The sequence below is a fragment of the Hyaena hyaena genome, unplaced genomic scaffold, assembly GCF_003009895.1.
Source record: "Hyaena hyaena isolate Hyena2069 unplaced genomic scaffold, ASM300989v1 scaffold_195, whole genome shotgun sequence".
Classification (NCBI taxonomy): domain Eukaryota; kingdom Metazoa; phylum Chordata; class Mammalia; order Carnivora; family Hyaenidae; genus Hyaena; species Hyaena hyaena.
Window position 1 is genome coordinate 995,466 of NW_024080827.1, and position 13,605 is coordinate 1,009,070.

The 13,605-nt window shown below is 44.3% G+C and overlaps 1 protein-coding gene across 4 annotated transcripts in view; it reads left to right on the plus strand.

Moving 5' to 3' along the window:
- Positions 1–13,605, plus strand: part of CC2D2A (coiled-coil and C2 domain containing 2A) — a 132,993-nt gene that overhangs the window by 40,825 nt on the left and 78,563 nt on the right. For all 4 annotated transcript variants that reach the window (XM_039241550.1, XM_039241554.1, XM_039241551.1 and 1 more), the window contains 4 exons: positions 26–199; positions 6,808–6,970; positions 9,930–10,066; positions 11,196–11,327. In XM_039241550.1, coding sequence (XP_039097481.1) covers positions 26–199; positions 6,808–6,970; positions 9,930–10,066; positions 11,196–11,327 — 606 coding nt within the window. The remainder of the gene's footprint in view (positions 1–25; positions 200–6,807; positions 6,971–9,929; positions 10,067–11,195; positions 11,328–13,605) is intronic.

The window sequence follows — 13,605 nt, forward strand, 5'->3', positions numbered from 1 at the left end:
TCTATTCCTCACTGCTTCTCCATAGGTCCCACCTGGCTTCCCTTCTGCCGAAGAAGCCTATAACTTTTTCACTTTCAACTTTGATCCTGAACCAGAGGAATCAGAGGAAAAACCAAAAGCAAAAAACAGAGATGGAACTACCCAAGAGGAGGAGGAAGGAGAGGAAGAAGAGCTGCCTGCGCAAGGAATCCACAAAACGGTATTTAACATTACGATGGTAATGAGGAGAGGGATGATGATGATGTTAGCGACCACGATGGTGACAATAGTGATGATGATGACGTCTTCGCCAGGGAGCGGCTGAGGACAGACTTGTCAGCACCACACAGCTCATCCATGTCTTAGTTGAAAGCGATAGGAATGCTACGTTTCCATTACTGTCTGTAGCCTCTGATTTTACCCCACAATTCGGGTAATAAGGATCTTGATTAAATCTGTCCATTTCTCTCTTGTGGAAAAAGAGAAAAGCCCAGCCTTGTGGCTTGCAGGTTCTTCTTGTGAGATGCCACGCAGTGATTAGTATTCATTTCATGTGCAAAATGCTCACCTCTCCGAGACACATGAGACCTATTCTCTCTTCTCATAACCTTATAGGTGATCAGCTTTTTGTGGCCCATTCCACACCCAAGCCATGACTCAGGTTCTAACATTGTGAGCGGTATCTGTGAGAGGAAAGAAAACACACCATTAAAAAAAATGGACAAAGGACTCGAATAGACATCTCTCCAAAGAAGATCTACAGATGGGCAATAAGTACATGAAAATATGCTTAACGTCACTAATCATTAGGGACCTACAAATCTAAACCACAATGAGATACCATTTTACACAAATTAGAACAGCTATTATTTTAAAAATGCAAAGAACAAGTGTTGGCAACGATGTAGAAAAACTAGACCCTTGTGCATTGCTGATGGTGATGTGAAATGGTGCAGCTGCTATGAAAACCGTCTGGTCATTCCTCAAAAATTTAAACATGGAATTACTGTGGTCCCACAGTTCCACTTCTGGGTATGGACCCAAAAGAATAGAAAGCAGGCACTCGAACAGATACTTGAACACTTATGCTGATAGAAGCATTATTCACAATAGCCAAAAGGTGAAAGCAACCCAAGTGTCCATCAACAGATGAATGGATGAACAAAATGTGGTGTAGACATAATATGGAAAAGTATGCAGCATTAAAAAGGAAAGAAATTCAGGGCACCTGGTTGACTCAGTCAGTAGAATATGTGACTCTTGATCTTGGAGTTGTGCGTTTGAGCCCCATGTTGGGCATAAAGTTTACTTAAAAAAAAAAAAGATTTGGTAGGGCCTGGGTGGCTCAGTGGTTTAAGGATTTGACTTCACCCCAAGTCATGATCTCACAGTTCATGAGTTCCGGCCCCACTGCGGGCTCACAGAGTCTGCTTCAGATCATCTGTCTCTCTGCTCCTCCTCCACTCTCTCTCTCTCTTAAAAATAAATAATTAAAAAAGGATTAGTTTATAAAAAAAGATTTACATATGTCAATTATATCTCAATAAAACTTTAAAAAATTAATAAATAAATAATTTAAAAAGGTAATCCTAACAGATACAGAAGAAACATTTAACAAAATTCCATGGGCGGGGGGACATTCTAAAGCCTTTATTTAGCATCAGGTAGATTATTTCCTTAACACACTTGCTACCTTCAAGGCAGCGATTAAAATAATTTACTGGCAGCTATCTAAAGCCCCTTGGAGCAAGATCTCAGTCTATGGTTGGGTGGGAAAGTACCATAAGATGAATGAACTCCAATTAAAGGGACAAAGCTACCCTACAGTAAGTCTCCATATGCATTTTAAGTACATGGGTGCCTTGCAGACTTGAAATGCAGATATAGTTTGGCACTTATATGTGATACGTGAGTGCCACGTAATGTGTCTCGTGGCATTTGCCACAAGCTTAAAGCATTTAGAAAGGTTTGTTATTATGTAATGATGGTGATTAGAATCTATTTCTAGGGTGTTTTGATGAATTGCTATATTTTCTACAAATTTTCAAGTCAAACACCTTTGCATTCTAAGAACCTTGATTACAGAAAATTGTAAAAGTAAATTTAGAGGAATAAGATGCCTTTTCCAGTTGAATTCTTTGGAATTTTCAAGTCAGGAACACCTATTCTGAATATTCTGGTGTGGTTTTTGTTTTTGTTTTCTTTTTGGAAGTGGGAAGGAGTAAAATTGAAAGGATTAGTATGAAGGGAAGCTGTCTTTTTTAAGTTTTTACAAAATGGCATAGCCCTCTCTACATCTGATTACATAAACATTGTATAGAAGAGTTCTAAACACTTCAAAGTTACCTCTAAAACGTTTGTGATAAAAACTCGTAAATTAGGCAGAGAAGGCATGTATTTCAACATAACAAAGGCCATCTATGGCCAACCCTCAGCTAACATCATACTCAGTGGTGAAAAGTTGAAAGCTTCAGGAGCAAGATCAGGAGCAAGACAGTGCAGTCCACTCTCACCTTTCCTATTCGACATAGTACTAGAAGGCTTAGCTAGAGCCATCAGTCAAGAAAAAGAAAAAGTATCCAAATTGGGAAAAAGGGGGTAAAATTGTCTCTACTTGCAGATGCAATGATTTAAAAAAAATTTTTTTTAATGTTTATTTATTTTTGAAGGAGAGAGAGACAGAGTGTGAGCGGGGGAAAGGCAGAGAGGGAGACACAGAATCCAAAACAGGCTCCAAGCTCTGAGCTGTCAGCACAAAGCCCAACACAGGGCTTGAACTCACAAGTCACAAGATCATAACCTGAGCTGAAGTCAGAAGCTTAACTGACCTAAAGCCACCGAGGCTCCCCACAGATGCTGTGATTTTATACAGAGGTAATCCTGAAGACTCAACCAAAAAATTGTTAGCTCTAATCAATGAATTTAGTAAAGTTGCAGCATGCGAAATTAACATACAAAAAAATCAGTAGTGTTTCTTTACAGTTAGCAATAAGCTTTCTGTAAAAGAAATAAAGAAATGATCCCATTTATAATAGTATCAAAAACAGTAAAATACTGGGGCGCCTGGGTGGCTTAGTCGGTTAAGCGTCCGACTTTCGCTTAGGTCATGATCTCGCGGTTCGTGGGTTCGAGCCCCGCGTCGGGCTCTGTGCTGACTGCCAGCTCAGAGCCTTGAGCCTGTTTCAGTCTGTCACTCCCTCTCTCTCTCTGACCCTCCCCTGCTCACGCTGTCTCTCTCTCTCCTAGAAATAAATAAAACATTAAAAAAAATTTTTTTTAAAAAAACAGTAAAATACTTAGGAATAAATTTAACTAAGCAGGTGAAAGACTTGTACTCTGAAAAGTGTCAGAAAGTGATGAAAGGAATAAAGACACAAATGTAAAGCTATCATGCGTTCGTGGATTGGGAGATTTAATATTATTAAAATGTGACTACTGCCAAAAGCCATTTATAGATTGAATACAATCTCTATAAAGGTTTCAATGACACTTGTTACAGAAGTGGAAAAATCACTCATAAAATGTATATGGAACCACAAAAGACCCAAAAAGCCAAAGTAATCCTGAGAAAGAAGAACAAAGCAAAAGCATCACCCTTTGATTTCAAGCTATACTATAAAGCTTACAGTCATCAAAACAGCATGGTACTGACATGGAAAAGCAAATAGGCCAATGGAACAGAATCGACAGCCCAGAAATAAACCCAAGCAAATATAGTCAACTAATATTTCACAAGGAGGGGCACCTGGGTGACTCAGTCTGTTGAAGGTCCAACTTCAGGTCTGGTCATGATCTCACGGATCATGGGTTCGAACCCCACATCAGGCTCTGTGCTGACAGCTCAACCTGGAGCCTGCTTTGGATTCTGTGTCTCCCTCTCTCTCTCAAAAATAAATAAACATTAAAAAAAAATTTTTTTTTTAATTTGACAAGGGAGCTAAGAATACTCAGTGGAGAAAAGACAGTCTCTTCAAAAAATGGTGCTGGGATAATTGGATATTCACATGTAAAAGAATGAAAGTGGGTCCATATCTTACATCACTCACAAAAATGAACTCAAAATGGATTAAAGGCTTAAATGTAAAACCCGAAACCATGAAACTCCTAGGGGGGGAAAAAGCTCCTTGACATGGGTGCTGGTAATGAGTTTTTGGAGATGAAACCACAGCACAAGCAACAAAATCAAAATGGGATTTATTACCTAGGCTTCCAGAAGCTTGTTCAATAGTAATTGTCTTACAAATCAATGTTCAGCTTTTCTGACTCTGGGGGTCTCTTGTGGTTGCAGACAAGAAGGTCAAGGACACAATCATTTGAAAGCTTGACTACGTCAGGAGGTTTTGCTTCCAAGGTGGTTTATTCTCAAGGGCTGCTGGCGGGAAGCCTCAGTTCCGAGCCCCCCCTATAACTGCTTGAGTGTCCTCATGACTTGACAGCGGATTTCCCCCGAAGCACGTGATCCAAGAGGAAGCAAGGAGGAAGCCACGGTGCCTTTCCTCACCTAGAGTCAGAAGCTACATTCCTGTACCCGCAATCCTGCTCATCAGAAGCAAGTCACTAGAGAACAGGAGAACCAGGGTCCACTTCTAGAAGGCAGGACTAGAAATAGACTTGTAGGCTTCTGAAATCATGACACTTCTCTCCAAAAGCCGCTTCTCCTCTCTTTTGCGTGTTTCTCCCCCCGGAAGCGACGTGTTCCTACAACTGCCCTTTGAAATCGTGCTCACGCGGAGCCCCATCCCTGTCCTCCACACGTGCTTTGTCTGCTCAGGCCCTTTCTCAGTATTTTTATGCTCAAAGTGGATTCCGTCTTCCTGGCAGAGGTTGTTGATTATCTGTAGCTCTCCTTTTCTGTCTTCTCTGCTGTTTTCCTCAAGCTGTCTCTGCTCACCACAAAGCAGAAACATCACACGCTGAAATTAGGGCACTCTTTTCTTTTTTTTACTTTTTTGACGTTTTTGGCATTCTCTGTCTTCAAGTTGCTCTGAGAGTTTGGTCACAACATAGCTCTTTCTCGTTGTTTTGTACATTTGGGAAGAAATATTAAGAGGCAGGTAGTGAGGCAACCACCTGTGCAAATCTCCACGGGATTTTAAAAAACATTGCTCAGTCGGTTAAGCGTTCCACTTCAGCTCAGCTCATGATCTCAGGGCTCGTGAGTTCGAGCCCCATGTCCGGCTCTGTGCTGACAGTTGGAGCCTGCGTCAGATTCTGTGCCTCCCTCTCTCTCTGCCTCTCTGTCCCTCCTCCACTCACGCTCTGTCTGTCCCAAAAATAAATATTACAAGATGTTGCCCATAAATGGGCAGCAGGCCTCAATTAAAAAAAAAAAAAATGGAGGAGAAGAAGAAGAAAGAGAAAAATAAGGTGGAGAAGAGGAGGAAGAAAGGAAAGGAGAAAAAGATTGGAAAATACGTAAACAAAATTAACATGCTTCAGATAACATTGTGATTACAGCCTCAGCACTTAGAGATTTTTTACAAATTCTAAGTCTATTAATTCTTACAAAACCCTAGGAGGTAAGCTCTGTTAATAGCTCCATCTGACAGGTGAGAAAAGCGAGGATTAGAACGGTAGGTAAGCTCAGGTGCTTGGGTGGCTCAGTCAGTTAAGCATCTGACTTCAGCTCAGGCCATGATCTCATGGTTTGTGGGTTCAAGCTCCATGTCGGGTTCTGTGCTGACAGCTCAGAGCCTGGAGCCGGCTTTGGATTCTATTTCTCCTTTACTGTTCCTCCCCCGCTTGTGCTCTCTCTGTCTCTCTATCTCTCAAAGATAACTATTTAAAAATTTTTTAAAAAAAGAAGAAGAAGAACGGTAGGCAAGCTCCCTGAAGTCATGCAGTGTGCAGTGGGGGGTGGAGCTCCAAGGCGAGCCCCGGCAGCCTGAGCGGAGGATGTACGCAGAGGATGCACACTGCTGTCGGCGTGTTGTCCCAGGGTCCAGCCAGGCGAAGGTTAACATACTACATAACTTCTGAGCCCAAGTACTTTAAATGTGGAAGAATGCACGCCGTCAAAGGAGGCCAGAATTGTTGATTTCAGATTTCAGTAGCTTTGCCCAGCACACGACTTCTGACTTCAGCCCATTCTGATTTTGATATTTTACAAGTATGTGCAGCAGTGAAAGGAAAAGAAAACCCACTTGTTAAATATGGAAGGCTATACAGGTTTATTCCTTCCTTTAAAAAAAAAAAAAGATAAACAGGGCTCCTGGGTGGCTCAGTCGATTGAGCGTCTGACCTCAGCTCAAGTCATGATCTCACAGTTTGTGGGTTCAAGCCCCACATAGGACTCTGTGCTGTCAGTGCAGAGCCTGTTTCAGATCCTCTGCTTCCCTCTCTCTCTCTCTGCCTCTCCCCAACTCGTGTGTACTGTCTCTCTCTCTCTCTCTCTCTCTCTCTGTCAAAAATAAATTAACATTTAAAAAATAAATTTAAAAAGAGGTAAACAAAAAAATTTTTTTTCATTTAGAAAAGATAAACAGGGGCACCCAGATGGCTCAGTCAGTTGAGCATCCCACTTCAGGTCAGGTCATGATCTCACGGTTTGTGAGTTCAAGCCCCGCGTCAGGCTCTGTGCTGACAGCTCAGAGCCTGGAGGGATTCTGCATCTCCCTCTGTCTCTGCCCCTCCCCCTTGCTTGTGTTTGTTCTCTTGCTCTCTCTCTCACTCAAAAATAAATAAATGGACGTTTAAAAAGATAAACAAAAGAAAAGGTAACTTTATTATAAGATACATTGTTTGATGATGAGTTTATTGTCATTATTATTTTTCTAAGTGAACTAGCAATCTCAGCAGGATCTTTTCTGGCTGTTTAATATACTGCAGGATGAAGAAGAGCTGCTGAGTGCTAAAGAGGCCGAGGACCTTCTTTTGGGCCTAGATCACACAGCCGAGGATTTTGTGGCAGTCAGACCTGCAGACTATGAAAGCGTCCACATCCGGCTACAGATGGAAAAAGAACTCCTGTTCGTACCCAGCAGGCTGACAGGTAGCTGCTCTTTTCACCTTCCTGCTCAGCGTGGGCAGCTGCATTTTCCTTCAGATGAAATACACCTGGTATCTGGGGATGCCCAATTTCTAATCTGAGTTAGTAATCAAGAAATATCTTTAGGGGCGCCTGGGTGGCTCAGTCAGTTAAGCATCTGACTCTTGGTTTCGGCTCAGGTCATGATCTCACTGTTTTATGAGTTCGATCCCCACGTGGGGCTCCAAGCTGACAGCACAGAGCCTGCTTGGGATTCTCTGTCTCCCTCTCCCTCTGCCCCTCCCCCACTTGCACTGTGTCTCTCTCAAAATAAATAAACTTAAAAAAAAAAAAAGAAATATCTTCAGGAACCCCCCAGCCACCAGGCATCTCACTGACGTGCAAAAGGAGGTTGTCACTTGGGCGATTATGAGGGAGCTGCAAAGCAGGTGGGCTGAGGTTCCTCACCTCAGCGGGGTGGCTGTAGGGAATGGTTTGGGGTGCTGGAGCCAGGACCATTGGATTAACTACTGGTGACTGCCTCTTGCTGAGTTTCTGCCCTGGGTTTCCCTTTGCTCTTTTCTCTCCTGGAATTTTCTTTCCTCCTGAGAGTGCCTGAGGGACTTGCTCACTTATTTAGCTGGTAGTTCACACTTAAAAGGCACGGTGGGAGCACCTGGGTGGCTCAGTCGATTAAGGGATTAAGTGTCTGACTTCAGCTCAGGTCATGATCTCACAGTTCATGAGTTTGAGCCTCGCATCAGGTTCTGTGCTGACAGCTCAGAGCCTGCAGCCTGCTTCGGATTTTTTGTCTCCCTCTCTCTCTGTTCCTCCTCCACTCTCACTGTCTCTCTTTCAAAAATAAATAGAGATTGGGGCGCCAATCAAAAATCTTTCAAAAATAAATAGAGATCAGGTCATGATCTCACGGTTCGTGGGTTCGAGCCCCGCGTCGGGCTCTGTGCTGACAGCTAGCTCAGAGCCTGGAGCCTGTTTCAGAGTCTGTGCCTCCCTCTCTCTCTGACCCTTTCCTGTTCATGCTCTCTCTTTCTCTCTCACAGAAATAAATAAAGCATAAAAAAAAATGTTTTTAATAGAGATTTTAAAAAAAAGTAGGCAGATGGGAAACATGCGTAAAGCTGACACCCTTGCCATAATAGCAGCAATTAATGCATTCTGTGCACTTCCTCCACCAGGCCCCTTTCCAAGAACTTGATGTGTATCCACCAATCTGCTCCCACACCAGGGCTGGAGAAGTCTTCTCTTTCGTACCCATTTTACAGATGAAAAAGCAGAAGCCCAAAGACATTAGGGCACTAGTCCAAGACCTCGAAGCTAGTGACATGAGGGAGGCAGGTGTCTGAGCAGGGTGGCCAGCTGCAGAGGCCACACGCCTCGCACAATGTGTCCCGAGATGCTCTTCTTTGGGGGTGTGGAGAAATGCATCTCCACCAGCCTCGGCCAAGGAGGAACTTCCTCACTTCCATCTGTGTGCCGAGAACTCTTACTTCAAGGCCTGCCGTTGGAGGGTCCTGGGTTGGGAGTGGAGGTTAGACCCCTGGGGGCTGCTCAGACAGGGGTGGGGGTTGCATGTGGAAGAGGCTTAAGGTATCAGGGCTGCACAGGGGTCTTGCTGTGAGCAGGGATCCAATCACAGATCCTTCTCCCACCTGCGCTGGTCCACGGAGGGGCGGGGGGGGTGCTGTGAGGAGGTGACCCTGGCCTAGCCAACAGGAGTTGGGGAGCCACTCAGCCCCCGCTCCTCCTCCAGAGGTATGCCCTTGAGCGAGCTCCTCTATTCCGGGGTGCCTCTCCTGAAGTCAGCAGGAAATGGGATGGTCCTATGACATGACCCTGAACGTTTATTTTTCCTTTGAGCACTGAGGAAATGACATGAGTGAATTCCCTGTGTTGCGACCAGCACATAGCAGGGGATCGGAAATAACAATAATTTCTGTTGCTGGTGCTGTCGTTCTTGTCACTGCCTGGAGAACGGTTGCCAAAGTCGAGTGTGCTCGCCAACGTCAAGGCTTCTATTTACACGTATTTTTAAACTCTTCCTTTCCTGCTCTAACTTTGTAAGTAGGATCATGCGTGCACAGACAGCGTTTCAGCATATGCAGAGTGGGCAAGTGGCTCAAAAACGTTTCCTTGCCAAGAGTTGAAGACCCCTGGGATTAGTGATGGGCCCCTGTCTAGCTATGGGAGGGATGGGGAACAGAAAAAAAAAAGGTTAAAACAATGGTTTGCCCCAGGTTTTCTAAGGACTCCAACGTAGGTTTTTCCAGAAATGCTGGCATTAGTTGCTTTTTTGTGGATGAGCTTGGGAAGCAGAGTGTCCAAATGGCCACACACAGGAGAATTACCAGATTCGGGGTTTGGCGAGGTTTAGAGTGAGGTAATTATAAACAAAAGTGACTCTCCACCTTCCCCCACTCTGGGACACACCAGGCTCCCAGGCCCCCCATCCCCAGCTCCTTCCCTCTCAACCTTCAAATGCAAATGCGTCACCTCCTGAGAAAAACCTCCCTTGCTGCTCTGTCTCAAGTTTATCTCCGTTTTTAAACTTCTTATCTTACAGAATGTTTTCTCATACTTTACCCCATTTCATTCTCCCAAGAACCCAGTGAATAGATATTATCATCCCTTTTGTACAGAAGGAAAGAGTTCAAAGTGCCTGGCCCTGGCTCTTTCTGCCGGTGAGCCAAGGAGCAGGTCCTTTGATTTGAGTGCCGCCCTCCCCTCGGTATGCCACGCCGGTGAGTTAGGTGTGGGCTTATTTCACAATTCTACAACATGGTCTTACAGGTGAACACATTCCTCTTTCCCCTGGTTCTGCATCTAGAAGTTACCATGGAGCCTTTGCAGCTTCCAAGAATGTAATTGAAATCTCCAGTGGTTGTTTTAAGTCACCAAATTGCAGTTGGAAATGTTTAAGCTGGCACTAATGTTGCTCATATTTGTTTATTAACGACCTACCTAGTGCCTACGTATAAAAAGCTTCCCGAGAATGTACAGCCCAGATTTCTGGAAGATGAAGGCCTTTACATCGGCGCAAGGCCGGACATGCTTCGAACCTGTCAGAACATCATGGAGAACAGGCTGCTGATGCAGGAGCCCGTAAGCACACGTAGCCCCTGTCCCACCCATCCGTCTCCTCCCCCGTCCCCCCCCCCCCCCCCCCCCCGCTCCCCCTCTCATCTCTGTCCCTCCTGTAGCCCATGGACAACTGCAGCTGCTTCTTCCTATGGGGACAGTCACATCATGCTCATTTCCTCCTGTCTACAGACAGTGGTTCAATTTCTTTATTTTTTATTTTTGCCTCTCAGTACGTTTGGCGACCCTCAAACCATACCACCTCTCTCCTGCTCAAAACCCATCTTCTGCGGGCTGGGCTTGGGATTCTCCTGCTGAGTCAGATGTTGGCAACCTTTTTGCAATTCACAGAAATGCTTAACCATCCGCAGATAGAATGTTTTCCATTGTTTTGCTCCTATGGTTTTTTCCTTCCATTTTTTAATGCATAGAAAATACATTTTTTCTGAAGCACTCCTGTAAGGTTTTTGTTAACACATTTTTGGAGGGGAGTGAGGACTATATCTTAAGTCAGTTGTGGGGGGTGTTAGTGAAGACTCAGTTGCTAATCGAAATGAAGCTTTTATTTTTTTATTTAAAAAATTGTTTCTGTTTATTTATTTTTGAGAGAGAGAGCAAGGAAGGGGCAGAGAGAGAGGGGGACACAGAATCCAAAGCAGGCTCCAGGCCCTGAGCTGTCAGCCCAGAGCCTGACACGGGCCTTGAACCCACGAACCACGAGATCGTGACCTGAGCCAAAGGTGACATTCAACCGACCAAGCCACCCAGGCGCCCCCAAAATCAGGCTTTTAAAGATCTATTGGGACAAGAGAAGGTGCATGAAATGTGTGTGTTGACCCAGAATTTTCTTGCAAATGTTGTTTCTTTTGTAAACCATTTTCTGTCCAGTTAGAAGAAAATGTTGGGGCGCTTGGGTGGCTCAGTCGGTTAAGCGTCCGACTTTGGCTCAGGTCATGATCTCACGGCCTGTGAGTTTGGAGCCTCATGTTGGGCTCTGTGCTGACAGCTCAGAGCCTGGAGCCTGCTTCAGATTCTGTGTCTCCCTCTCTCTCTGCCCCTCCCCTGCTCGCTCACTCTCTCTCTCAAAAATAAATAAACATTAAAAGAAAAGAAGAAGAGGAAAATGTTGTTCATCCCTCTGCTTGCTCTGCAGGGAGGAAGGTGGTTTGGAGACGATGGGGGGATCCTAGCACTGCCAAACCCCATCAAGCTGTTCCCTTCAAGACCACCAGTGTTGACACAGGGGCAAGACATTAAGGCAGAACTTGAAACGTTGTATAAGAAGGTAAGCCCATCTCCCCCCCGCTCCTTTTTTTTTAAGTTTATTTTGAGAGAGAGAGAGAGGGCAAGCGCGAGTGGGAGAGGGGCAGAGAAAGGGAGACAGAACCCCAAGCACGGTCTGCACTGTCAGCTCAGAGCCCAACACCAGACTCGATCTCACGAACCCCTGAGATCCCGACCTGAGTCAAGATAAGAGTCAGACACTTAACGGACTGAGCCACCCAGGCGCATCCACCTCCCCACTTTTAATTCATGGATGTGCTTGAAAGTGCTTTGTTCCTTGGGCAGCCTAGAGTGTTAAATTCATAACATTTTACTTTGGTTGTTTCTTTCTCTACATCACACATACAGAACAAACAGCAGGTGTGTCGTGTAAGAGCAAGCCTACTATGTTAACCCACTTCCTTCTCAAACAAGGAATGAGTTCCCAGGTAGGAATGGCTAAGCCAGTGACTTTATTTGCATATCCAGGTTAGCTGGCCTTGTTTTTCTTTTTTTCTCTGCCATCTCACATATGCTGCAGCATTATTTCCCATCCACTGTCTCTTTATTATATAACTGAAGGTTTTCTATCCTTGCAAATCTGTTTTACTGTGTCTTCATAAGGTCAAGTACCAAGCTGCTTGACTTGAGTCCCGGCACTAACAGTCAGAGGGCAAGCTTGGCCCTTAATTTCTCCATGTCACAATTTCTTCATCTGTAGAACGGACATAAAAATAGTGACTACCTCTAAGACGATTGTGCAGATTCATTGAGACAGTATATTCGAGCGCTTGGAACAGAGCTCAGGGAGTGCTGGCTAGTGTTAAACAGAGTTACCTGCCTAAGTGTTTAAATATATTGCTCTTGCTTTCCTGAACTGCTGAGCAAAGATCACCACCTTCAGAAACCCTTCAAGACCATATATTATATTTGTGATATTTCACCATGGATAAAGTGAAATAAAATGAGGGGATTTAATGATCATTCTGTAAAGCAGGACACAGGTGCAAGTCAGGGCATCTGTGCTGTCCTACTAACGACTACTTTGTGACTTTGGGAGGGTCCCATTTTTCCTTAATTAAGAAAATAGAAACAAAGATAATAATCTTGTCTACCTCAGAGGATTATTGTGAGTATTAAGATAATGTAACTGTATGCTCTTTTAAAATTTTTTTAGCATTTATTTCTTTTTGAGAGACAGAGTGTGAGTGGGGGAAGGGCAGAGAAAGAGGGAGACACAGAATCTGAAGCAGGCGCCAGGCTCTGAGCTGTCAGCAAACAGCCCAATGCGGAACTCGAACCCACGAACTGCAAGATCATAACCTGACCCAAAGTCGGATACTCAACCAACTGAGCCACCCAGGCGTCCCTGCCCTTTATTTAAAATTGTGAATTTCTGGAGCACCTGAATGGCTCATTCAATTAAGTGTCTGACTCTTGATTTTGGCTCAGATCGTGATCTCACAGTTCGTGAGCTCAAGCCCTGCACTGAGCTCCGTACTGACAACTTAGAGCTTGCTTGGGACTCTCTCTTTCCCTCTTTCTGTGCCCCTCCTCCCTCCTCTCTCTCTCACTAAAATATAAATAAATCAACATTTTTAAAAAATAAAAACAAAATAAAATGTGAACTTCTATAAAATATTGTTATTACAGACAAGTATTAATGGGTGGCTACTTTGTGCAGAAATGTGATCATGGAAGTAAATTTGCAAAACAAGCATAAATCCAAGTCATAGTCCATGAGGGATGTGTCATTATTTGTTTACATGACAGACCTGTGATCTAATAAGTGATCAAGATAGCCCTCCCCTTATGTATTACTCCCCAGTAATATGTCAGTCTCCCTTCACCATTCCATCCATTTCAGCAGGGCACACTGAGGCTCTAAGTTATGGGTTACAATGAGAAAATAGAAGAGTCAGTACTATAGACAGTAGTGTATGAAGAGAGCCAATTAATCTTGTCTGTCTCTTTAGAAATTGTGAGCTAGTTGGGAATGGCATAGGGGTCAGAGAAGGATACAGAGACCAGTTGCACTATGGGAAAAAGTGGACAGTGGAATGTCAGTGGAACTCAAGACAGATGGGTTTCCTGCTTCATCACCCATGAATTATGTCCCCACCTAGACACAAGCCTGGTGAGTTCACCGTGCGGACAGCTGAGGAGAACATTTGAGTTCAGTAAGCGGGCTCTCAGGACAGAGCTAACAAGGGACAGCAGAGAACCCAGACCAACGACTCTTGGGTTCCAGCTGACTATCCAGTCACATTATATCTTCTCTCTGGGGAAGAAGCCATGAG